Source organism: Sciurus vulgaris, assembly GCF_902686455.1.
Source record: "Sciurus vulgaris genome assembly, chromosome: 6".
Lineage (NCBI taxonomy): Eukaryota > Metazoa > Chordata > Mammalia > Rodentia > Sciuridae > Sciurus > Sciurus vulgaris.
The window spans coordinates 8,943,250-8,969,569 of NC_136466.1; the positions used below are offsets into that span (position 1 = coordinate 8,943,250).

The 26,320-nt window shown below is 57.4% G+C and overlaps 1 protein-coding gene across 1 annotated transcript in view; it reads left to right on the forward strand.

Moving 5' to 3' along the window:
* The window catches only part of SH3PXD2B (SH3 and PX domains 2B), an 82,457-nt gene that overhangs the window by 42,975 nt on the left and 13,162 nt on the right, over nt 1-26,320 (forward strand). Inside the window, exons 4-9 of the mRNA XM_079145399.1 lie at nt 1,183-1,259; nt 9,830-9,921; nt 13,835-13,860; nt 19,200-19,334; nt 22,651-22,755; nt 26,178-26,295. Coding sequence (XP_079001525.1) covers nt 1,183-1,259; nt 9,830-9,921; nt 13,835-13,860; nt 19,200-19,334; nt 22,651-22,755; nt 26,178-26,295 — 553 coding nt within the window. The remainder of the gene's footprint in view (nt 1-1,182; nt 1,260-9,829; nt 9,922-13,834; nt 13,861-19,199; nt 19,335-22,650; nt 22,756-26,177; nt 26,296-26,320) is intronic.

Sequence of the window (26,320 nt, forward strand, 5' to 3'; positions counted from 1 at the left end):
CAGGGGCCTTGCCACGCGGGCTGCTCTTCAGGAGGACGGTCTTGGTTTCTCCCAGAGGCGGGGACCCTCCTGGGGTTCTAGATTCAAGAGTCCTACCCACAGGGCCAGAGGGTCCTTGGTCATCACGGCGAGGCCCCCGCTTTGTCTTGGTCTGAGACTAGGACGCCAAAGCGTCAGCAGGGCGGGCAGGCCTGCCCAGGGAAGGGCTGCGGTGCCCCCCCGCACGCCAGCAGGTCCCTCCATGCTGGGGAACACACTGCACTGTTTCCCTGTGGCCCCTGCACTGACACAGCCGGGTCCCGTGGAGGCTGCAGCGAGTGACCGAGGCACGCTCCTCCTTCTCTGTGCCACATAATTAGGTCCCACAGCCCCGCAAATGATCCGGAATTTTTCTGATTCTGGAAGCAGCAACAGTTCATGGTAGAAACCTTGGGGAAAACCCCAAGGAGCAGACAGCGCTGTCCCGACCTCAGAAGACCTTCAATGCCTGTTCTGGATTTGCTTCTCTAGCTCGGGTGGCCCATGAGGGCATGGACGCTGGGGGACGGGAGGCGGGGCGGAAGGCGAGTGGGTGCTGGACTGTTGGGGCCAGTGGACCTGGACGGCCACTGTGCCCCTGGCCCAGGACCCCCGCGGTCGCCGCCCTTGGTCCCTCTGGGTGGGCGTCTTCAGACCTGCGTGTCCTTCTGGGCACATGGAGAGCAGGAAACGGCCAGGAGACCCTGGGGGGGTGGTGGGGCACGGGCCAGGAGGGCCGCTCCTGTGCTCTGCACAGCAGGCAGCTGTGGGTGACAGCAGCGAGGCGCACGTGTCAACAAAGCCAGCGGAGAGGATTTTGCATGCTCCCTGGGCAAAGAAACGGCAGGTGTCTGCCATGGCGCCTGGACCGGCACCCAGCTCTGGTTCACAGCGGCAGGCACAGGTGGCAGTGTCACACGGTCCCCACAAACGTAGTTACTGCGTGTCGGTAAATGTTCAGAACTCCTCATGAATTCCTCAAGCCTCACGTGCATTCGCCCCGTCCTGCGCTGCAGCTGTGAGCTGGGCCTGGGGCCACTCATGGGCCCCCCGGCTGTGTGGAAGTCCCGCAGGCAGCAGCTACGTGCCACCTAGCCACCCCGACGGCCTCTCCACCCGCTCCCGAACCGCTGACGGCTCAGCCCGCATTCTCCTCTCCCGCAGGCAAGATCCTCTTCCGGAGAAGCCACATCCGGGACGTGGCAGTCAAACGCCTGATACCGATCGACGAATACTGCAAGGTGAGGCTGGGAAACGCAGCCCCCCAGGGCGGGAGCGGGTTTTTGTTTTGTATTCCTTTTCTGGCTACAAGACACTCATGGCGAAAGATGTTGTACGATTGAAAGAAATGTAATAACGAGGGAGAAATCACCTTGACCCCTCGGCCCAGAGGCACCAGCTGTCAAGGCTTTTAGGTGCTTCCGTGCCGTCTTTTCTCCGTGTGCGCCCCTCTTTGTGGTGTCGAGACTACCCTGTGTGTGTACTTTTTGCTACTTTTCGTCTTTTGCTGTTGTGATATAAGAATGTCCCCATGTTAGTAGAAGTCCCCTTGAGCTTACTTTAATGACTGCGTAGTATTCCACTGTGTGTGACCATTTGAGAAGTTTTTCAGCCAGCCTGCTGTCAGGTGGTGCAGCTGGCTTCCTATCCCTTGAATGTTTGAAACTAGGTGCCTGCCTTAGGTTGTATTTCATTTTATCAGAGGCTGTGGTCAGGAAAGAAATATATATGTATTCGTTTAGTTTCTCTTAGTATTCACTTCTCCAACTTAAATAGCTGTGAGATTGGGGATAAACAGGAGATGCCTTGAAAATGGAGAGCTGAGTGATTTGCACCTCAGATGGGGAAGAAAGCGAATATGTTAACGCTCACCACCTCTGTTACTGAAGGGGCAGATCAGTGTGAGCACACAAGAAAGAGGAAAGGATCCAGGTTGCAAAGAAAGGTGTGAAATTGCCGTGACCTCAGGTGGCACGAGTCTCTATGTAGACCGTCAAGAGATCCACGCACAAAATACGCAACTAGGAAGTGAGCTTGGGAGACCCCAGGGTGCAAGATGGACATACTGAATTCACTGGCATTTATGTAATCCACGAATGAATAATCCAGACTTGGAAGTAAAACAGTTCCACTCACCATAGCATCAGAAGGAATAAAATACTTAGGAAAAACCTTTAATAAAAAGAAGCGCCGGAGTTTACACTGAAACCACAAAGCGTTGCCAAGGGAAATCAAAGATCTCAATGAACGGGTGGTGTCCGTGCTCGAGGATTGGGAGGCCAATGCCGAGACAGTTCTCCCAGTGGATCTGTGTCGAGTGTGACTCCTGTTGAAATCCTGTAGGGCTTTTTGGTAGAATTGACAAGCCGATCCTTAAGGATACGCGTAACTAGAAAAGACCTCGGTTAATCAGACCACTGGGGGAGAGGAAGAGTCGTAAGCCGCGCTCACCATCTCCACGGCTTCCTGCACAGCTGCAGTGATGGAGGTGGGCTGGCCCTGACGTGGGGGTGAGCACGTAGGTCGGGGAACAGCACTGAGGGTCTGGAAAGGAGCTCATGCAGAATACGTGCTGTCAGTATCCAGTGGAGGTGCCACGACAAGGACAGGACGACAGGGGTCTTCACAAGCAGCCGGCCGGCTGCATCACTCTGGTTTCCGGGACTGCGTAACAAATTGTCCCAGACCGCGTGGCTTAAACAACAGAAATCCACGTCCCCGTGCTTCTGGAGGCTGGAATCCTGAGCAGCAGGTTTCCAGGCTGCCTCCTTTGGCCTGTAGAGAGCTTCTTCCTGTCACTTTGCGTGACCTTTTCTCTGCACCGGTTCCTACCCTGATCTCTCTTCTCATAGACACCAGTTACCCTGGGTGAAGGACCATCCCTAATGACTTAAATTGCCTCTTTAAAGGCCCTGTCTACCTCCAGGTACGTCACCTCCGAGGCACTGGGGATCGGGACTTAGGTAATATGTGAATTAAGGGATGGGGAGGAGGTAGCCAGAAATAAGGACATTGGACCAAATCAACCCAAGTAAGTACAGGCACTCCCAAGAGAAAGCCTGCATGACCCTGGGCTCGGCAGGGGTTCTGTGATACGACACCGAGAATAACGGACCCCAAAGAAAAACTGATAGATTGAACTCCACCAAATCCACTTAAAACTGTTTTGACTCAAAAGATGCCGTCAAGACAGTGGAGAGACGTGCCTCAGGCGGATGAGCGCATCTTAACACGGTAGAGCGGGTGAGAGACGCACTGCCAACGCCCGCCGGATAAAAAGGCAACCCAGCTTTAAAATGGAGAGGGCTCTCTTCCCTCACAGGGACCGGGGCAGGATGCCCAGCGTAGAGCTCAGGTGAACGCAGACAGGAGCAGGACGTGCCGAGGCAGCCTCTGGCGGGCCACAGCCTGGGCAGCCATCGTGGGCGAGGTGCAGGCCCCGGGGCCTCATCCCAGGGCGGAAACTTTGGAAAACAGGCAGATCCCTGTCACAGGACCGTCCTGGGGACATCTCCAGAGCCCTGAGAGCTCCGCCAGAGCCTTCCATGCCAGCACACGTAGCAGCTGGGGCTCGGGATGGCCCAAGCCTGGGAGCCGCCCGCATACCTGTAGCACCAGTGAGGACGCGACCGAGCGGCAGCCCCGGCAAATCCCAGTGCCGAGTGCAAGCAGGCCATGCAGCCCCGACACTCGGTGATGCCATTTGTACGAAGTGTGTGAAGCAGACCCGCAACCTGGGCTCGGGCGGTGGAGGTAGAGCTGGAGAGCAAATGGGGGAGGAAAGGTCGGAGGCCCAGGGGAGCCCTACCCCAGGTGCTGGCCACGAGGGCACTACCCACGTCGGGAAGCAGCACCGTGTCCTGCCTTGACAGCGGCGGGTTCCACGGCTCGTGAATCATGCTGCAGTAAAATCTAAAAAACGTAACCCGAGGGGCGCTGTGGCACTGATGCCCGCCCCCACCACTTGGCCGGGGACGTCAGGGAAGGGAAGACAGCCACTCCTTGGTCTGCGCTGGCCAGGCGTGACCTCGTCCATCCCTCCAGCAGGGCTGAGGCGAAGGAGAGGAGGCAGAGCCCAGGAAGGTCCCGGACCCTCACAGCCAGCAGGGTCAGGAACTGAACCCGCGCCTCCTGCATCCTGCGGCTCACACTCCAGGGGCCTAAGAAGGTGCAGGTGCAGGAGTGGAAATGTGCAGCCTGTGCTCCCAGCAGAGCAGGGCGTGGAGCTGGCTGAGTGTGTCCCCAGAGGCTCTTGAGCTGGAAGCGTGGTCCCTGGTGTGTTGGTGTGCAGGTGGTGAGCCTTTGATAACCAGGGCCTGGTGCAAGGGAATCGGGTCCTGGGCCCCAGGAAGCGGTTAATGCCCACCTCAGAGGGAATGAGTTCTCAGAGCAGCTTGTTACACAGCGAGCTGGTTCCCTTTCCACTTCACCGTGTTGAGATGCAGAAACAGGCTCTTGCCAGGATGCTAGCACCATGCTGTTTGGACTCTCCAGACACCAGAATTGTGAGCCAGGGAAACCTTTTCACTTTGGAAAGTACCCAGCCTCAGGTATTGTGTTAGAGCAGTACAAAACAGACTGATACAAGCAGATTATTCAGATTCATCTCTCTCGAGTATGTCCTTGAAAAGGAATGGGGACAAGGGCAGGACAGTCATTCAGCCTCAAGGATGCTATTGCTGCCTTCCAACTCTCAGAGGAAAACGTGGGTCTTTACTTTGTCCTTTTCCAAACCTCTGAAGCCAGAAATTCACATTCTGGAAAGTGCATTCCTTTGTCCAGGCCCTGCTGGCAGGAACGTTGGGCCTGTGGGGTTGCCTTACCCAGCTGGGAGTTCCTGCAGGAATGGAAGCAGTCACCCCTGGGCCCAGCTCACCCAGCCCCAGCCCCTGCGTCTCTCCAGAGTCAGACTTTCCTCTTACCCATGGTGCCCCAGCCTCTGGGCATTTGATTTTTGAAAAGGAAATTTGAAATCCTTAAGCAATAAGAGGGAACAGCTGTCTGCAGCTGGCTGGTGCCTGGAAGAACACAGATCCATCTGGATTAACCACAGCGAAGAGGCTGCTTATGTCACAAGAGCCACGTGGAAATTAGTATCCCTGCTGTTAATGGATCACGAGAAACAACAGATATTTGAGGGTTTGGGTTGGCCACATTCCTGGGCTCAGCCTCAGGGGACCTGCCCTGTGCTAGAGGGAGTGGGAATATCCCTTTTGTCACCAGATTCGCCATCCTGTCCAGGCTTCAGAGGATGTCCCTGACCCTTGGGTATTGTCTGGTGACCCATGAACTGACTTCAGCCAAGTACTTGATCTCTCACAGCTAAGTGTACAGTGGCGGACGCTGGCCGCGCCCAGCAGGCTCAGAAGAAGAGGGCTGTGTGTACCCCAGACTCGGCCCCCAGTGTGTGTGCAGTGGAACTTTCTGCTCTGCCTGACCTACGAGAGAGGGACGGGAGCTAGCATAGTGTGCTGTTGGCCAGGATGGAAAAGACTAGAATGCAGCTGAGAACCGGAAAGCAGATCTCTCACACACACACACACACATACACACACACACACCCCTACACCTTCTGGACACTTGGATACAGCAGAGGCGACTTCATGGATCGTTGAGGTAAGACTGGATTCCTCAATAGAGGGGCAAAGGCGAGGCCTAACCTACCTCACGCCACGAGGGCACCATTTAAAAGGAAATGAAAGACATGAGGGTTAGCAGTAATGCCGTGAAAGAGTTTATAAGACGAAAACAGAAGAGCGTCTTCACAATCTCCAGGTACGGAGGGATTTCTAAAGGTACAAATTGTACAAGCCATTAAAAGATTGGCCTGTTTGACCACATAACATTTAAGAACCTGTGTTCATTGAAAGACAGTGGAAACCTGACTCTGCTAATCCTAATCCCCAGGATCCTACACCCAGGCCCCAATTCTGAAGGTTGTGTGTGATGCTGGGCTTACCATGCAAGGGCCAGCGTGCCCAGGACTCTCTGAAACATCCCACATTTCACTAGTAGGAAAAGAAGCCTTTCTTGTGACTGATACACTGAACACAGGCGTGGTACTACCCTGAGAAGCAGCTGGGGCTCGGAATAGCCTTTCTACAGCGAGGACCTCGGATTAAGGCCTGTCTTAGTCTGTTTTCTGTTGCTGTGGCGGAGTACCTGAGACTGGCTAATGTTAAAAGGAAAGAGGTTTATTGTGGCTCACAACTCCGGAGTCTGGGGAGTCCAGGAGCAGGGTGCTGGTGAAGGCCTCCTGCTTCTTCAGCTCACAGTGGGAAGCAAAGGGCAAGCCAGTGTGTGCAGAAGAGGAAGACATGGTGGGCGGCCTCACGTCGTGGTGACCAACCCCCACAGTGGCCAACGCAGTCCCTCAAACAGCAAACGCTCACGTGCTGGAGGGTGGGGCTCCACCCATGTCCCAGCAGCTTCAGCTGAGCTCCTGTCCTTACTCCACCACGGTGGCAGCTCAATCCAAGATGAGCTCCCGAGGGGACAAGCCATAGTCAACCTGGAGCAGAGTCCTTCACTTCCCGAGCATTCGTTCCCAAGGAAGGGACTTCAGGGGCTAACTGGCCACCACCGGAGTGTAGCTTAAGTCTCACTCTCACACAGACACCCTCGTGCGTGAGTGTGCTCGCCTTGCTGTAGTGTGTTACTCGGTTTTTTAAACTTCTTAACATGATATGTTTTAGGGCTGGGTGTGTAGCTCCGTGGTAGAGCCGAGCCTGGTGCGTGTAAGACCTGGGTCTGCGAAGGTGAGCAGGTGGAGAGAACTGAGACGCTGTCTCGCCCGGGCGTGCTGCCGAGGGAGCCAGAGACTCCGGGGAGCCTCTTCGCTCGTCTGTAGCACGGCCGCCCAGGCGGGGGCAGCCGACTCCACTCCCCAGAGCGTGACTGAGGCTCAGGGAAGTAACGGGAAGCAAGGGAGCCCGCAGCAGGAGCGCAGCAGGCGGGACTCTGTCCCCTTGTCCCCGCATCCGCGGGGGGCCAGGGCTCCCTCTGAAGCCTGCAGAGCTTGGCTGGAAGCTCGGAGCTTTGTCAGCCCCAGGGCGGCCCGCAGGCTGCAGAGGCAGCATCCTCCTGAGTCCCGTCCCGTGAGGGCCAGCCAGCCCTGCGACCCGGGAGGTGTCCCCGAGCAGGGCCGGCCAGCCCTGTGACCCGGGAGGTGTCCCCAAGCACGGCACTCCTTTCCCTGGTGACTTGGTGCATTTCCAGGTGCCGCGTTGGGTTTGGCGTTTGGTCCTTAGGAATAGCTCAAAACCAGCAGAGCGCTCGGCTCTGTCCAGAGGTGGCCATGGGCCTCCTGTCCCTCCCCGTGCTTTTCCACTGGGGCCTCCGCTCTTCAGCAGGAGCTCCCAGGACCCTCCAGCCTGGTCAAGGACCACCTTGGAGCTCACAGCCCACGTCCATCTGGCTGCCCTCCGCCAGGCCACGTGGCAGGGCAGGCCTCTTTCTTCGCCCGATGTCACCATGTGCCCAGTGCTCTGGAGGCAGATGGCGAAGGTCGGTGGAGCCGTTGCCATGCCTGCCCTCGGGCCCTGGTCCAGCCAGTCCTGGTCCTTCGAGTCCAGGTCACCTCCTCAGAGCCTCCATTTCCCTGCTGTAAGATGCGCCAGCCATCCCGGGTGACACAGATGCTGTGCACTTGGCATCCATCGGGTGCCAAGCCAACCTCAGGAGGTGCCGCAATTGCAGCCCGTGAAGCCGGGAGGTACGTGCGCACCCACAGCAAGGCCACACCACAGTCCAGCGTGTCATCAGCCCCTTCATTACGGGGTCCCACTGCAAGAGCCACAGGCCAGAGAGGAAGGAGAGGCCACAAGGCAGGGCCTGGGACAGAGCGCGTCCTGGGCAGGGTGACCGCTTGCCGCGGAAGGTCAGACACAGGAGGTGGAGGAGGGACTCTGCCTCCAGCCTGGAAAAGGTCAGCCCCGGGGACCGGCCGCAGAGAAGCAGCTACTTAATGGCCAATAAAAATATCAGCAAGCTCTGTAGGTCACATCCCTCACCCCAGGAGGATGGAAGAATGGAGAGCGACAGGCACGGTGCCTGACCTCATGTCTCGTCTTTCCACTAGGAATGTGGGGCAGGTCACGCTCGGGGACTCTGGCAAAATTAGAGCCTGAGTCAAAACTCACATAGGGTCAGCAGCCCAGCGTCCATTGGTGGGTGAGTGGAGAAGCAGCGTGTGGTGTCCACAGACGGTGGAGCAGCATTCAGCCCAAGGAGAGGGTCTCACGCGTGCTGCAGCAGGCTGGCCCTCGAGTGGGTGGGGGTGCTGAGAGCAATCAGCCAGACACAGGAGGACAGTACCGTGCGTCCTGCTTAGGTGAGGGCCCCGAGGGACTTCACAGGGACAGCCAGCAGATGGCCAGGGCTGGAGGGCCACTGTTGTCTGGCGGTTAGAGTCTCTGTTTTGCAAGATGTGAAGCGTCCTGGGCACGGGAGGTGGCGGTGCTGCGGCAGTAGAAATGTGCTCAGGCCCCTGAGTGCACACTGGGGAGTGGAGAAGATGTGGGGTCATATCCTGTGTCCAGTTCAGCGCTTCTGATTGGAGGAGGAACCACACAGGGTCAAACAGCCCTGCAGCCCTACGTGAGGCACCGTGTTGAAGACCTCCACGCACCTGTCCCTTGGTCCATCCGCGCCCAGTGCTGCTGTAGGATTGGCACGTTCGGGCATGGGGTGGCGAGCTTTTAAGGGATGGTAGAAAATGCAGACGCATCTTTTCCATGCCAGACGTCAGGCCCACTCTCAGCATGGCCAGAGTGGGGTGAAAGGAACCAGGAAGCAAGCCCTTTCAGGGACAGCAGAGTCCCCCTCACTACAGAGCCCCACTGGCAGATGACAGGCTGGCTGAGTGCCCTGTGCTGTGGGGGTGGGGGTACTGAGAATTGGACCCAGGGCCTCGCACCCCCGGGCCACCTCCAGCCACCTGTGCTATTTAAATCACGCACAAGCAGGCGCATGTTTGTGATGAGGTGTGCACACGGCAGCTCTGCTGCCACCAATCTGTGTCCCTGTCTTCCCCATCCAGTACTCGGGCCAGAGGTGCTTCGGTAGATATGTGTTAAGCTGAGCTGTTGACCGGGAGGCCCTAGTCTCAGATCCTTCTCTCCCGGGGGCCACAGAACCCACAGGACGTGCCCGGTGTCGGTGGGTAGGCCAGGAGGACGAGGCCTCGCCCCGCGCTGCGCCCTCCCCATCCAGCCTGTTGGCCGGTGCAGTGGAGGCGCCTCCTGGCCCAGCTCCAGGCCTCCGTGGCAGAGTCACATGGAATGGGCCCGTGGAAGACCCAGGATGAAGCAGCCCCTCGCCAACCCGGAGACGTCCGTCTAACCTCTGCCATATGCTGAAGCAGCCCTCGTGTAACGCTTCAGACTGGGGAGCTTGGCACCCGTGCTGTGTGTTGGAAGAGCCTGGTGTTCGCCATGGGCAGCTGGGTGGAGCCTGGTGCCCTGCACAGCAAACGCGCAGCAGCCAGCACCTCGATGCCGGGATGCTGTGAGGTCGTGTGGAGTTCACTGCTGGTTGTTTCTCTTTGCAAACTAGCAGGCACGGTGCGGCCTGATACTCTATGAGTGTGTCCATGAAATTGTCCAGATATGCCCACAGTATACATGTGCAGGTGTACCCGTGCATTGTGTGTGTGTGTGTGTGTGTGTGTGTGTGTGTGTGTTCTTAAGCCAAAAATATCAGCATCACCAGGGAACTTGATAAAATGCACCACCTGGTGAGTCAGACCCGTGTTGTCCCCTATGTCCCACACCCTGTCATTCCCACGGACTCACCTCTGTCTCTTCTCCAGGCCCTGATCCAGCTGCCCCCCTACATCTCCCAGTGTGATGAGGTGCTGCAGTTCTTTGAGACAAGACCTGAGGACCTGAATCCCCCCAAAGAGTAAGTTGGTCTCTGAGTCCCCAGACCCTGCCCCCGCTGCCTCTGCTGGACCAGCCAGCCCCAGGGCCGAGTCAGCACAGTACACATCAGGCCCCATCGCACTGGTTCAGTCCCTGCAAGGCCCGGCCACAGGGCCCCCGCCGCCTGTGAGGGTCACGCTGGTCCCCTCAACAGGTGAAGGCAGCTGGCCGGGGGCCCGTGACCCCACATGCTCTGCTCTTGCAGCACTCGCCAACCTGTCGGACCTGGTGGAGGCTGCCCCGCGCAGCCTCGACCGTGGCCAGGTCACCTCAGCGCCTTGCCCGCGGAGCCAGGTGTGCTTAGGAACTGCAGGCCGGTCCTTCCCCTGAGTGCTGGGACCAGGTGCCTGGACTTCGGGTCTCCTCAGGTCCTGTTCACAGGGGGCAGCTGTGCCAACTTTGCGGGAGTGGGAGGTGTGGCTGGGGACCGCGGGCTCAGCCGGGCGCCGGGCACAGCTTTCACGGCCCTTCTCCTGAAGCCGGGGCCGGGGTGCGTGGATTCTGCAGTCCCCTGGAAACAGTGATGGAGAAAGTGGGCCGTCTGCCTGGTGTGCTGTAAGTCCTGCACGGACTCGGGTCCCCAGGGAGACGCTCGCCTCGCGCAGGAGCCCTTCCTGGAAGGCTGAGGGGAGCTGTCGTTGCCTGGCCTTTCCCGACGACATCCCTTCCCAGGTCTCTGAGTGGGGACCAGCGTGGACAGCGTCAGCTCATTCAGATATGTTCGTTCCCTATACTTGCGCACACCTGCCGCGTGGGCCGCAGCACCCCCCGGCCGCGCCTTCCCGCCTGAGGCCGGCTCTGAGGGAAGGAAGGAAGGTGGCAGGCGGTCGAGGCGGAGGGCGTCTGGGCCCCAGTGGCTGGTGCAGGTGCCATGAACAGCAGGGTGACCACTCAGTGGGTTTGATCTCTCAGTCAGGAACAGAAGCTCAACCCCGAGTTAGGGCTTGAAATGGGGTCTTTTCTGGCAGTTCCTGGGGAGGGGGTGAGGGCTGCAAAGGGCGCAGGAGCCCCCAGCGGGTCGCAGAGAAGATAGTGAGCCTGCCTCGGGACCCTGCTGCTGCTACTGTGCTGCCTGCCCCCAGGTCCTACTGCCTGCACCCCGCTCCTGCTGGGATGGCAAAGCAGCTAGCGGAGGCCAAGCAGGGTAGGAGCCTCAGCAGCGCCCCATGTCATAGGCTCAGTGCCATTCTGGGGGCAGCGGGTATGCAGAGGCAGCCTGGCAGGACCTTGCTGGGGCATCCTGCACCCACAGGGGAGGCCGGGGCTGGCAAAAAGCTACTCCAGCTGATGGGCCTGTGTCTCCATCTGCAAAACGGGCATGTGGGCAGTGCAGGCACGGCGTCCCCACCAGGAGCTGGAGCAAGGAAGGTGAGCTGGCTCTCTGCACCACGCCAAGAAGTCGCTCCTCACAGAGAGCATCCTCCAGGCCCTGGCCAGCAGCTGCCCCCAGACACACAGGACGTAGCCCAGGTTCCTGGGGTTGGGTTAGCTCCCTGCCCTCCTGAGGGCGCCGAAGCATCATCCCACGACGATTGAAACCCAGACCTTCAAGTCAGACATCGAGCAGACATCCTCCCAAGAAGGGCCAGTGAGCACGGCAAGGAACACAGCATCCTTAGGAGGAGACACAGCCACCCGCGCATGCCCTGCCCTCGTCACGGCCACGACACAGGAAGCCGGTGCTGTGGAGGATGTGGAGGAAGCAGGGCCTCACACGTCGCTGGTGGGAATGTGAGACAGTTGCCATGGGGAATAGTCTGGAAGCATCCCAAAAAGTTAGCCCTAAATCGATCACGTGACCCAGCAATCCCACCCTCGGGATGTACACCCCCCCCCCCCCCCGTGATGGTCACAGAAGCATGACTCCTAACAGCCAAAAGGTGGGAGTAGCCCAGACGCCCACCAGCCAGGGCACCGATGGCCCACTGCATGTGGAATGTCCTCGGCCACGAGAAGGAGTGAAGACCAGCCTCGTGCTGTGACACTGAGCCCTGCAAACGCCCAGCCTGAGGATCCAGACACCAACAGCCACCGTGACGTGACTCTGTTCATGGGAGGTGTCCGGTGCAGGCAGGTCATTAGCAACAGCCAAAGACCCGTGGTGTCCATGGCTGGGAGGAGGGGAAGAGGAGGTGACTGCTGCCTGCATCTGGCTTCTTTTGGGGCCATGAAGATGTTTTGGACCATTTGACCCAGCTATCCCACTCCTTGGCCTATACCCAAAGGACTTAAAATCTGCATACTACAGAAGTACAGCCACATCAATGTTCATAGCTGCTCAATTCACAATAGCCAGACTGTGGAACCAACCTAGATGCCCTTCAATTGATGAGTGGATAAAGAAACTGTGGTATATATATACTATGGAATATTACTCAGCCATAAAGAATGATAAAATTATGACATTTGCAGGCAAATGGATGAAATTGGAGAATATCATGCTAAGTGAGATAAGCCAATCTCAAAAAGCCAAAGGACGAATGATATCGCTAATAAGTGGAGGTTGACACATAATGGGGGGGAGGGAAGGGTTAGAGTTAGGGTTAGGGAGGGGGGCAAGTATAGAGGAAGGAACTACTGTATAGAGGGTAAAGAGGGGTGGGAGGGGTGGGGGGAAGGGAAAAAAATAACAGAATGAATCAAACAACATTGCTCTATGTAAATTTATGATTACACAAATGGTATGCCTTTACGCCATGTACAAACAGAGAAACAACATGCATCCCATTTGTTTACAATAAAAAAAAAAAAAAAAAAAAAAAAAAAACATAAAAAAAAAAAAAAAAAAAAAAAAAAAAAAGATGTTTTGGAATTAGACAGTAGCAATGACTGCAAAACCTCGTGACTCTACCGAAAACGAATCAACTGTGTACTTCCAAAGGATGAGTTTGGCAGTTGGTTAATTATCTCTCGATATTTCATTTTTAATATGTTTTTATTCAGGTTGAACCCAGAACCTCAGGCACTGAGCTACACCCCAGCCCTTTTAAATTTTATTTTGAAGCAAGGTCTCACTACGTTACCCAGGCTGGCCTTGAACTTGTGATCCTCCTGCTTCAGCTTCCCAAGTAGCTGGGGTGATAGGTGGGCACCACCGCACCAGCCGTCCCTCGATTTTTAAGTCTCGGTAGAACTGGCCCATCTTGCTTACCAGCTGTTGACCTGGGGCAAGTTACCTGACCTTCCCCAACCCATTTTCCTCAGCTGTGAAGTGGGATGAAGTCCTGCGTACCTCCAGGGTTGTCCTGAGTATTAAGCCCGTGAGCCACGGTTGCCTCGCGGGGCCCTGGCACCAAGGTCGCCTTTCATGTCGACTGAGTGAGGCACTGTGGCCACAGCGCGCCCCGCCACTGGGAGCTGCTGGTTGTCACTAATGAGATGATTTACTTACGTGCTGTGCGAACCCTGATTGTTGGTATTTGCAGTACAGATGTGTGTACAGACTCTGACCCGCTGGCAACCTAGGAGAGCCATCGGTCACCACTCCCTAGGGACTCCAGCCTCAGAGCCATCCGGGTCACCATCGGGGAGAGGCACTGAGCACGCCGCTGTCCGCACTCCTTCCCGCTTCAGTGTCTGCCTTGCCATTTCCTGGCGAGCATAGTCTGCCCCCATCAGCAGCAGAACCTCTGCTCTTCCCAGGGCAGGCGCCAGACCCCGTGCACTGCGGGGCGCAAGCCTGTTTTGTGTGGCCCCCCAGCTCTTTCCGGGCCCTCCACTCTGTAAATGCCTGGAGACACTGGTTTAAAGAACGTAGGTCCGGTTGGCTTGGATTTCACTGATTCACTGGAATGTTGTGGGATGGAGAATCGGTTTTCTAACAGGGTTCTCCTGTCTGTACGCAGCAAGTACTAACCAGCTCCTTGCTCTTTCTTGCCCTCTTTCCTATACAGGGAGCACATTGGGAAAAAGAAATCTGGTAAGAATATTTTTCATTCCCCCATCTCTGTTTTTTATTGTTGTTGTTGTTGTGTTTTGTTTTGTTTTGTTTGGATTGAACCCAGTTTTGCTGCTGAGCTACACTCCAGCCCTTTTTGTCTTCCTTTGAGACAAGGTCTCACTAAGTTGCCCAGGCTGAGCTCAAACTTAGGATCTCCCTGCCTCAGGCTCCTGGAGCAGCTGAGATTACAGGCACGTGCCACCATGCCCACCTCATTTTTTTCTCTTCATTTAGTGTTTAGCATCCTCCTACTCAGTACCTGCCAGGTACAAGGTGCTGGCTTCCACACTGGGTTATAGGGATGGATGGATGAGTAGGTGGGTGGATGGATGGATGGATGGATGGATGGGTGGGTGGGTGGACAGACAGATTTGGATGGGTAGGTGGGTCAGTAGGTGGGTGAGAGGATGGATGGATGGATTGAAAGTTGGATGGGTAAGTGGGTGGGTGGGCAGGGGATGGGTGGGTGGGTGGATGGATGGATGGATGGATGGATAGTTGGATGAATAATTGGATATGCACATGAATGGAACGGGTCTGGTGGCAGGCTGGGTGAGTGGGTGGGTTGATGCTTGATTGATTGATTGGTTGATTGATACTCCAACACATTTCTTGAAAGAAGGATTTGAGATCATGTTACCCTCCAAAAATTACAAAAAGGATGACGTCTTTCCCTGAGAAGCCCTACGTGAGCTGGGAGGGCTTCCTAACCACACTGTGGGGGCGGATGCCTTTTCCTCTTTATGCAATCCTTTGGTAAGCTCACAGTAGTCTTCCAGGTGCTAGAAGGTCAGGAAGAAGGGACACAGGGTTATAAGGAAGGAGCAGAACTTTCACCTAGCAGAGAGCACTCTGGGCTGAGGGGACAGCATGCCCCAGGCTGGCAGGCAGGAGTGAGCCGCACGCCTGGACCTAAGCCATCTGACATGCAGCACGGGCCCAGCCTCCACTCTGTCCAGTCAGCCACTGCCTGGTCAGCAACTCCTGTGCATCCAGAGGTCCCCGTGCCCACTTCCCTCCCCCTACATGAGCTCTTCCCTTGCCTAACAATCTTCCTGGTTCTTGGATGACACAACTCTTCCATCAGACGCAACCGTGGGAAAGGAAGAGGCAGGGTGCACAGAGCAAGCGCTGCGTTCTCACAGGCCTGGGCTCTATCAGAGCTGTCGCCAGCTGCAGGCTTATTTTGTCCTCCCACCACCCAAGATCATCCCCTGCATCTGCAGAGGCCTGACCATACCAGACCTGGAGCCAGTGTGTCTCCAATGCTTCCAGAATTCTAACCCCTTTAATTTCCTAGGACTCCAGGGGGTTTGAGGGGGTTGGTGAGGATGGGGATGGGGCTTGGCACAAGCAGAGATCCCAGAAGTAAAATGAAGGACTTCTCTCCTGAGCCTCAGTTTCCACATGTATAAAAATGGGAATGTAATAATGTTTTCTAGGATTCTTATAGAATTCATAATATTCATAAAGTACCTAGAATAGTGTCTGGCAAGCTTTCGTTGCTACCACTCTAACCAAAAGCACCCCTGCCCAGCATCAGCAGCAGTTCCAGATTCAGTGGCTCTGGTCTGTCCATTGCCTCCTGGGTCTGGGGCCTGTGGTCAGCTTTAAGGGCTCAAGGCCACACTGGAGGCAGGTTTGGAGAGCCTTGCATCCGACGTGAACCCTGGCATCTGCTCAGCCACCCTGCACGCCGCTCTCTCTCTGGTTTAATAGGTACTGGCCAGCGCTGCGGTATCCTGCTAAAGCTGCAAATAGCTCCTGAACCCCGGGGATAATTACCTATTTCTTAGAAAAGGGCAGAGAGGAGCTGCCACTCCTGGGCTGGTCACAGAGTTCCTGGCTTCAACTACGCGGAGACTTTCCTTGGAAGGAGCGGGTGGGAGGGAGGGAAGAGAGGAAAGAGGCGGCTCTGGTTTGTGAAAACCAAAGTGCCAGTTGGAACAGGCTTGATGAAGGGACTTGTCTGGAAAAGAGAGAAGCAGCTCTAATTTGTGGTAAACTCTGTTGACATCACTCACCTGCAATGAGGGGGATGGATTTATTTATAGTCCCACCGGGTGGAAAATGGCATCTTTCTTCATTCAGACCGGAGCCCTCTCTGGGCTTGGCCCTATGTTCTACTGACCTTTGGACACTGCCTTTATTTTAGAACCAGTCTTCTTGACTGAATTTTAAAGGACTTAAGATGAGCAGACCTAACTCCTGAGATTTCTGTGCCAGCGTGCTGCATCGGAGGAGGATTATCTTAGCATTTCCGGTCATGACTGGCTAGCTGGTTCTTGCAGACTTCAGCTAATGTGGTTTCAAGTTCTGCTCATCCTGTAGGAAAAACATCTTCTCACTACCATTTAAAAGATCCCCTGATTACTTAAGGGGTGTCTCTCTGCTTGGTTGTTCTACCCTTTACTTATTGAAGTATTCTCTTGTTTATGGATTTTTCCAGCAAGCCTAGCAAAATAGTGAATTTCTGGAAGGAAAATCCCACGTTGCCATTACTCATCATTTTTAAAACTCAAGACTTGTCATCACAAAGAAGAAAAAAAAAAAAAAGACAAATAGGCACTGTACCATTTGAGAAGTTTTTTTAGCACTTAATGATAAAAATCATCCTTCCACTGTCAAATCTCCTTCCTCTGGACCTCTTCCCCTTCTTTTGTTCCCTGCTGGACCACATGACATTTCTTGCCTGAGAATCCTCTGAGTTCACTCTTGGCATGTCCTGGAACTTGGCTGCCGATCCCAACTTTGAGGTCTGGAATCATCATGCATGATAAAGCTTGGCTGCAGTACCACACTCCACCAGGAGGTGTCTCCGTGTAACACCTGAGTGGCTTCTGGAGGTCAATGGAGACAGTAAGACACCTAATCTCAGGACCTTATGCAAGTGGCACAGCTGGCTTGGGTGACCTATTGTCCTGGAGGCTGGAAAGATGTCAGCCTTTAGCCTGAACTCTGGGGAGGAGGCAGATGGGGAGAGGACTGCCAGTAGTGAAGATAACCTTTGAGAGATGCAAGGAACTGAGGCCTGGCCTGACTGGACCCCAGGGACTCAGGGAAGGACAGCCAGCAGGCCTCAGAACATCCGTCCTTCCCTGTCATCTTTTCTGTCCTCACCCACCTCGGCCATGCCCCACCACACTGAGGAGAGTTGGAGCCAGGTGCACGGCCTAGCTTTGACAGTAGTCAGCCTCTGTTTTCTTGGGTGAAAACAGCCAATACCTTCCAGAGCAGCCGTGTTGAGAAATCTGTGTGCAGCGTGCGGCTGCTGAGAGACGCGCTCTTGAGGCTGCCTCGTCCCATCTTCTAAACCTTCTTGCTTCTGTCTGGTCTTCCCTCCCTTCTTCAACTCCATCCTCCTGCTTTCTCCACCCAGGGTGCAGGTGGCAGGGTTAGTTCTGCCTCCATTACCCCCGTCAGGGGTGGGTAGTGGCTGGAACATGGTCACAGAGCCAAGAAGCAGCCACAGTGCCCTCTTCCGGTGGCCCACACCCAGACTTCACACCATGCAGGGCTAACAAGGGGCTTCCGTGCTCCTGGGTGCCAGAGGCTGGGCGCAGTGGTGTGCTGGCAAACGCCCAGCAGCTGGCTCTCCTGAGGGGGAGCCCAGCTCGCAGCCTCCACCAGTTGCCGGCCACAGCCAATTTCAAGCTGCCCACAAGATGTCACCCAGCAGAGCTGGAAAGAAGTACACAAAATCAGCTCAGGGCAAGTGACTCTACTCCTGGGTACATTTGGACACGGAAACGGGTTCCTGGGTGCACCGGTGATATGTGGAGATGACAGGAGTATCGTGAATCTGGACTGTGGCCACGGGTGTCCTGCCGTCCTCCCACGAAGCTCAGCCCACTGCTCGGAGTCACTCCGCTGCCCCCTCCCTTTGGAATCCCTGAACTCAGTGTCCCTTTATTTAAATCACCCGTATTCCCAGGCTTTTTGTGTGTCCGTAGATCAGTCTTGGCACGTAGCAGGGCTGCCTGACTCCAGGACCCCAGGAGCGCCTCCCGTGCCATTCCCTTCCTGCTGCGCTGCCCTGGCCCAAGGCCACTGTCCCCTCCTGCCTGACACCTGTGTGGCCTCCATCACTGCTCCCGCTGCCTGCGTTGCCAGCCTCGGCTCCACCTTCCACGTGGCTGCCAGAAGATGCATCTTGTCCTTCTCTTCTTACAACCCTTGATGGACTTTCTACTTCAACGTTTAAAAAACCAACCTTCTTAGCTTGGCCCTCGAAGGCCCCGTCCAAGCCCCCGTGCCTCCCTCTGCCCTGCCTTGGGCCCCAGACCCTGGCCCTCCACTCCTCAGCCCTCCTGGTGCTGCCCCTCCCGGACCTCCGCTCTGTCACCTCCTTCAGACGCTCCTCTGACCGCCCACTCAGTACAGCCTCAGGTTTCCCAGTCGTCCTCTGCCTGGGCCCTGGAGGTTTCCCGAGGTTCACTACCCTTGGGGACACCTCTGATGACGTGTCTTGGTGTGCCTGTCTCCGACGGGACCGAGTGGTGGAGGCCAGCCATCATACCCACTTCGTCCACTCTGGTACCCACCACGTCCACCTTGTACCCGAGGTGTCTGGAAATCACGGTGACTTCATGAGCTGATGATGGATGAATAGTTCAGGGTGATCGGTGTTGGATGGGTGACGAGCAGATAGCTTGATAGATTTTGGCGGCTGGGTGGCTGAGGCATGGTGGATGGATGGACGTTGGGCCAGGTAGGTGATGGATGGAAATGAGTGAGTGTGTGTCTTAGTTCATATTCAGATGCTCTCACACCACCACAGACTGGGTGGTTTATGAAGAAAATAACTTCCTTCCCCAGTTCTGGAGCCCAGTACCACGGTTCTGGCACCTGGTGGGGCCTTGCTGCTGCAGCATAGCGTGGCGCAGGCATCACGGCGGGAAAGAGACGGACTTTCATAGCAAAGCCAGTCCTCAGTCACTCCCCTGGCGCCGTGATAAGTACCTCAGCCCATTCAGATCTTCTGCTAAGGGCCCACCTCCCAGTACTGTCACCACCACTGTCACATTTCCACTTGACTTTTGGAGAGGACATTTGAACCCCAAGCTGTGAGATCCTGCTGGGCCATCCACTTCTCGGGGGCAGGTCTCTCGGAACCCCAGGGCCCGTTCTGGGCACTGGGTGAACCGGTGACTGAGTGGGCAAGTGGATGAAAGACCGCATGGGTGGGTTACCTTGGAGACGAGCCCTGGACAACTCCCTTCTCTGTGGAATGTCCTGCTGACCCGCCTACCTCTCCACCTGCTCCTCCACGCGTGGGTGGTGGCCAGAGTGACATCTGATTCATTTCCTGTCCACAGGCGGCGACCTGACCTCGGTGGACCCCCTGGTCCTGGAGCAGTATGTGGTGGTGGCCGACTACCAGAAGCAGGAGAGCTCGGAGATCAGCCTCAGCGCGGGGCAGCTGGTGGACATCATCGAGAAGAACGAGTCAGGTAGGGACGCACCGCCCACCCCGCCCTGTCAGCAAGCCCCTCGGACTGGAAGGACAGGGAAACTCGGGAATGAATCACCAGTCCATCTCCCCATACCCAGCTGAGGGCCCTGCGTAGATTGGGCACAAGGCTTCAATAACCACTTGGTCACACTTGCCAGCACCCCACTAGCTCAGGTGCGAGTGATTTGCAATGAGCTTCCTCTCTGTGAACTCTGGGGAAGGCTGAGCTTTGCACTGGGAACCTGTCATTGGTTTCTCCATGGGAGTCGGAGAAGCTCCCACGGCTCTGGGTGCAGGTGAGGCCGATGCCTCTGTCCTCGGCACTGCTGCCCATCACGGCCCCTGGCGCGGGGCCCGGATCTCGTCCTGAGTGCCACACCTCACAGCAGTGCAGCTTGCTCCATTCATCTGACCATCAGGTCTCTCAGCCATAAATACAGAGAAATCCCCCACAAGCCCCCGAGGATTAAATGAGATGTGCACACGGGCCTGAACCTGCATCTGCACACAGTAGGCGCTCCCAAAAGTGTGAGTTTCCTTCCCTTTTGCCGCCCAAGGCCTCGGAGCACCCACCACACCATTGAAGGCAAAGAGCAGGAAGCAGGAAGGGGCCAGAAGAGGCCTGCGGACTGCCCGGGCTCTGTGGCAGAAGGTGGCGGAGCTAATGACGTCATCAGGGGCCAGACTCCGAGATCCCCCGCGGGTAGCTGAGGATCGAGGAGCAGGAGGAAGACGCCCAGCATCTGTGGATCACATTACCATTAGTCATGTTGGGTGTGAGACCTCAGCTGCTCACCCAGAATCATCCCTGCTCCAAAGAACCGGGGACGGTGACATTTCTGGCACCCTCTGGATCACGCCACCGTCAGTCACGAGCCCCACGTTGCCAACCAGCCTTGATTCTGCAGCCCAGGAGCTGTCTCTGCAGACCCAGAGGCACATCCTGCTCCAAGCCGATCCCAGCTTCTCCTCCACGCTCACAACGCCTGGCGCTTCTGTGACCAGAGGTCTGGGGATTTCTCCCCCAGCAAGCACGCGGCCCTGCAGCGGGCACCCACCCATGTCCTCTGGTCCAGTTCACCTGATGCTGGCCAGCCAGAGATGGTGTCAGATCCTGCAGGCCGAGGGCCTGGTTGTCGTGACTGCCCACCATGTCCAGGGCTGGCCAAGCCCAGGGTGTCTTACCTGTGCGTCCAATCCACAGCTACAGTCGGGTCCCCGAAACCTCCTGGGGTTCGATTATTCAGCTCAAGTGGCTCACGGAACCCAGGAAGCACTTTACCAGTTCATCATGAAAGATGCCACGACAGTCAGAAGAGACTCGCCAGGTGGGCGCTAGCAGGCGCAGAGTTTGCAGGGTCTCTAGGAGCCTCAGGGTTCACCATGGGCCCTGATCCTGTCCCCAAGGGTCTCAGGGAGACTTCACTGCGTAGGCATGAGTGACACACAGGTGGCCCTGTCAAAATGCCAGTGTTGAAGGGTCCCATCTGATGCCACTCCACCAGGTGGGGACCCAGCAGGGCTGTCTGGTCAGGCTTCCTGGCCTCCCTGGAGCCTGCCTTCCTCCTGGCTCGGGCAGGACCTTCCAAAATGGGGCCCTGATTTCCTACCGTTAAAGTAGGCACAGAGCATGTGGCCATCGGGGAAGATAGGTGAGTGGACGTGAGTGAACATGCTTCGGCTACCACGACCCGCCGCGGGAGAGGCAGCGGTAGGGGGCAGGGGTGGGGGGGAGGCTTTCTGAGTGGCCTGGGGCCCGACATGACCGAGCATGGCTCTGGGCGAAGAATGCTGGCGGACCTGTGGGAGCCGCAGGCCAAGAGCTACGGGTGAAGACCAGGAGCTCGACCGCCCCTTCTCCCCGCATCACAGCTGAAGAAGCCACGGCTCCAAGGGACTCAGTCACTCGCCCCAAGCCCGGTGCCAGGCAGCCCCACTGGACTCCCAGACCCCTCGCCACTGCGTCTCAGGCCTGCGACTGATTCCTGAGCAGGTTGTGCACAGAACACAGGGTGGTGAGGACAGGCTGTCAGGAGACCAGCAGGACGCGCTCACTGCCCTGGCCGCCTGCTCAAGTGCAGTCAGGTGGGGCCAATTTCTGGGAAGAGGAGCACGGTCCGGACGGGGGTCCCTATGTCCATGGGGCCCCGTGGTGGTGAATGTCCAGTCCTTGAGCCACCAGCAGGCTGGTGACGTGCATTTCCAGCACAGTTCTTATGACATGCACAGGGGACTGGTCCAGCCCCCCGCTGATTCCAGACTCCATGGTGCACAAGTCCCTTGGATGAAATGGTGCAGGCTTGGGTGTGGCCTGGCATGGCCTCCCACCCGCCTGGTCACCCCTGCGCGGCTCACTGTACCCAATGCGACATCAAGGCCGTGTAGGGGCCGAGATGAAGGCAAAGATCCGCGTGGGCCCAGCACAGACGCGGGCCTGTAAGAACACCTGATTCTGTGGGGGTTGGATCGCCAGTGCAGATGGGCAGGCACGGAAGGCTGACCGTGCTCACAGGCCAGCATGGACATCCTGGAAGGCCAGGCCCCCACCAGCCCTTCCCATAGGGACGCCTGAGGGGATTGGGGTGTGAGGCCTCTCGGCAGTGGTGTCTGCAGCTAGGTGTCCCTTGACGTGCACAAACAGAGTCCCAGTCTCCAACAAGCTGCTAGGCCTGGCCTAGGTGGCACAAACCCCACTTGGTGAATGTGGGAGCTGCAGTTTCTCCCACTGCGCTGGGTGGTGGGTGCTGATTACGTGAGATGGCGGGATGAGGCAGGGGCCTGACACGCCCCGTGATGGTGAGCCTTCTTGGCTCTGCTCCCTGAGGTGTCCCTTCTGTCCCCGTCCCAGGCTCGGAAGCCAGTTCCTCTTCAGCCTGTTTTTTGGGCAGCAGCTGACGCTGGTCCAGTGGATTGGTAACTCCTTAGCCTCCCCTGGCGTCACCTAATGGAGTGGCTGGATTTCACAGCCTCCACGTCCCTGGCCCCGCGTCCTCAGATTCAGCCAGCTGCGGGTAGAAAATATTCAGGGTGAAAACGGCAATGACTCTTCTCCTGTCGCTGTTCCCTAAAGGATACAGTGTAACGACTGTTAATATAGCACTTCGTCGGAGGGGTGCCCTGGGCCCTGTAGAAGTGCCTTCGGGCAGGCGAGGAGGTGCCTAGCTTATACTCAGTTATCGCCCCGTTTCATACGAGGGACTGAGCATCCTCGGGGCCTGGACCCTCAGAGGGTCCTGAACCGGTGCCCAGGTGCAGGACGCCAGTGGCATGGTCACCTTCGAGCGCACTGACGTCACTCTGCTCTCGCTCCACAGGTTGGTGGTTCGTCAGCACAGCTGAGGAGCAAGGCTGGGTCCCCGCCACCTGCCTGGAGGGGCAGGACGGCGGGCAGGACGAGTTTTCCCTGCAGCCAGAAGAAGGTAGGGGGCCCAGGCGGCCGCTGCCCTGTGGTGAAGGAGCTCACGGGCTCAGCGGGGCAGCCCGCGAAGGAGGCCGGCGGTGGGGCCGTGGCCTCTGAGAGCCCCCTGGGTGAGCCTGGCCCAGCTGGCCTGAGGCCTTCGTGGGATTCAGAAGGGCCCGGTCTGATGTTGTCCAGCCCTGCCCTTCCTCCTGGAGTTCCGTGGCCAGGACACTGGAGCTTCTGGCTCAGTGCAAGACATTGACCCGCCTGCCCACAGAGGTCAGCTCTCTGCTGGTGTAAGTGTCCCTGGCGGGTGTCCCCTCCGCACACACACATGCCCTGTTTCCTGGGACCCTTCCCTACACCTGCCACACCAGCGAAGCTAAGTAAGGCTCCCTTTCTCCCAGAAGCTTCCTGAAACCAAAGCCTGCCTTCACCTGCATCAGGAAACAGGTGCTTTGGAATTAGGCAGATCTGGACTTGCATCTCAGCCATGCCACATACTCACTGATGATCTTGGGCCAGAAACATGACCTCTCTAAGCCTCAGCCTTGTTGGAAAATGGATGTAATGCTATCTGTAACATGGGATTTTTAAGAAATTAAATGAGATGCTACATGCAAAGAACCTAGAATAGTAACCACAAAGCAGGCATCAGATCAGCTGCATTTTGCCTCAGCTTACCCTGGACTCTTGGGAGAAAGCACAAAGGCACTGTAAGTGTCTACATACCAGAAAAGGGGCAGAGCCTGGTAGGATGGCACACACCTGTGATCCCACAACACAGGAGGCTGAGGCAGGAGGATCGCAAGTTTGAGGCCAGCCTAGACAATTTAGCAAGACTGTGTCTCAAAATAAAAAATAGATACAACTGGAATATAGCTCAGTGGTAAAGTGCTGCTGAATTTAGTCCCCAGTATCGCCAAAAACAGGGTAAGGAGAAGTGATGGTGTCCTCAGCTCAGAGAAGACCCTACGTGGTTTTCATGTAGTTGTTCTGCAGCAAGTTGCTCTGCTGTCATTCAGTGTCCACCAGGTGCTGGGGCCAGCTCAGGCTGAGGGAGGTGGCACACCACGTGGGCCTAGAGTCCCTTGGTCCATGACAGCGGCATGTGCTAGCCTCTGTGAGGACCGGTCACTGCTCCCACCCACAGATGGGGAAGGGTTAGGAAGGCAGAGGGACTTGCTGGGGTCCAGGGCAGCGGGGAGACCCGTTCTCCTAAGGGTGTGGACGTTCCTCTCCTCTCCCACGAGGGTTCCCCTTGGCGCCCGCTTCCAGTTGTGCTGGGGACGAGATGCGTCTGCTGGTCCCGTTTGCTCAAGTTCAAGGTGGATGAGCAGGCACTCGCCTTTCTCAGACCCCGGGGCTGGGGACCGACTCGGGACCCTTCTCAGGGAGCAGGGCCCTGTGCCGCGTGGCCTCCGGACACTCGGTGCCTTCTTCTCACCTCTGCCTTCTGCCCTCCCTCCACACGCTGCCCGTCCAGTCTCGTGGAGGTACTGGTCCTTGCCCCGGCCCGTGGGCCGCCGCCGGACCCTGGGGGACTTGTACTCCTCCAGCTGGCGCCAAGGTGCCTACCGCGGAGTTGCCTGCCCGTGCAGTGCCTGGACCGCGTCCCTGCGTCTGCATGCGCCTCCCTGCCCGGCGCTGCCCGTGCCTGTTGCATGTGAGAAGCGTGGTCTCGTCTGTCTGCGTGTTGCTGGCATGTGGGTTAGGAGGAGGGCCCTTGAGCCTTGTCAGCCCTGGGGCTCAGAAGTTTCCCAGCCTGAAAACCCAACACTGACCCAGTGGCCTGTTCCCATCATGAGTTGGGAGAGAAACAAATCCACATCAACCAGGTTATGCAGAAAGGGGGGTAGTGTCCCGGAAAAGCCCAAGGGAGGGCGGGCGTCAGGCATGGCTCTATCCAGGGACTTGTGAGTATCATCAGGAGCTGCCACTCTCTTCCACCTCCCTGCTCTGCTCTCTGCCTTGTCTGTCCCCTTCTCTCGTGGTGACAGCAGTTCCAGGCACATTCCAGGGACATCCACCAAAGATAGGGCTTCTCCTTCAACTCAAGCCTCTCGATTGGTTCCAGCTGACCCACACGCTGTCCCTGAACCAGTTTCAGGCTGGGAGGTTTCTGCCTGTGACAGGCCAGGTTCACACACCCCCTCCCCCTCCAGGAGGCGGCAAGCCCCGCCTCCCCAGCGTCCCGCGGGCAGAGACTAGCAAGGCCAGGGGGAGGGCGCGTGGGTGCAGACGGGCCATGTCAGCAGTACCCACAACACACCTGCAAGGCTCCTGCACCTTGTCTGGAATCAGCTGGCATCCACGGCCCCAGAGGGGGCCTCGTGGGTGCTGCAGACTCCCCTGCACCGTTCAGCCACAGGGTGAGGGGACCTCGGAGTCCAGGGCTCGCGGGACCCAGTGCACTTACCCTAGGACCTACCCGGCGCCCCCGCAGCCTGGGCCAAACAGAACTGCACACTCGAGGACTGGAACACCCCTTCCACCCGCAGAGCAGGGCACAGGCCAGACCCTCAGTAACCCCCAGGGCTCCCGCCTCCCTCCGCTGCAGCTGGGCAACCCCATGACTTGTAGCGTTTTCATACTTCGGGGCCGGGCCAGCATACAGCATGGCACCAGGTCACCGCTGCTCAGTTGCTCACCTGGCGACTGAGCTGTAAATGAAATGGGACCGCCTGTCCTCTCCTTGGCAGGCCCCCTGGTGGGCATCCACGTTTCTCCACGTGGCCGCCAGAGCTGGCCCTTGCTCTCTGGAGCACCTGCCTGAGTGGCAGTGGGCAGCCCTCCCTGGGGCACTTGAATGTGAGCAGTGACAGGCTAGGAGCGGCGTCCACCAGGTGACACCAGCTGGCCACCCTCCTCAGTGGTGGTTTCAGCCGGAAGCTTCCACGCCAAGTCCAGCCCCTCTGAATTCTCACCTCCCCAGGCAGGGAGCCGCCGGGGCACAGCCAGCCCTGGGAGCAGGCTGGCTCCGGCAGGCCCGTGGTGCCCGTTCAGCTCCGAAGCTCTGGCTAGCTCACCAAATGAGCAGTCCCTGTGTGTCCCAGGGACACTCCCAGCGCTGGAGGTGGAGGAATGGCCGAGACAGACTCACCTCGCCTTCCTGGGTCTCCCCTCCAGCAGTCGCAGACGCGGAACAGGACGGGGCCTCTGTGTAGCAAGTTGTTCCTGGAAGGCGGTCACCTGAGGAGGGGGAAGGGTCCGAGGCGTGCATGAGGTGGGCGAGGAGGGGGACCTGGGAGGACAGGCCTGCGGGAAGGGAGGGCAAGCAATGCTGTGCGTGTCGAGGGACCGGCCTGCCCAGGTCCTGTGTCCTGATGCTGCTGGCACGGAGGGCTCCAGGGCTAAGTGAGGCAGTCTGCCACATCATCCCAGGGATCCGAGTCCCAGACTCTTCCTTCATTTCTCACCCAGCGTCCTTTCTTCCTGCAGAGGAGAAGTACACAGTCATCTACCCATACACAGCTCGCGACCAGGATGAGATGAACCTGGAGAGAGGGGCCATGGTGGAAGTCATCCAGAGAAACCTGGAGGGCTGGTGGAAGATCAGGTACCCGCTGGCTCCCGCTGTGGCT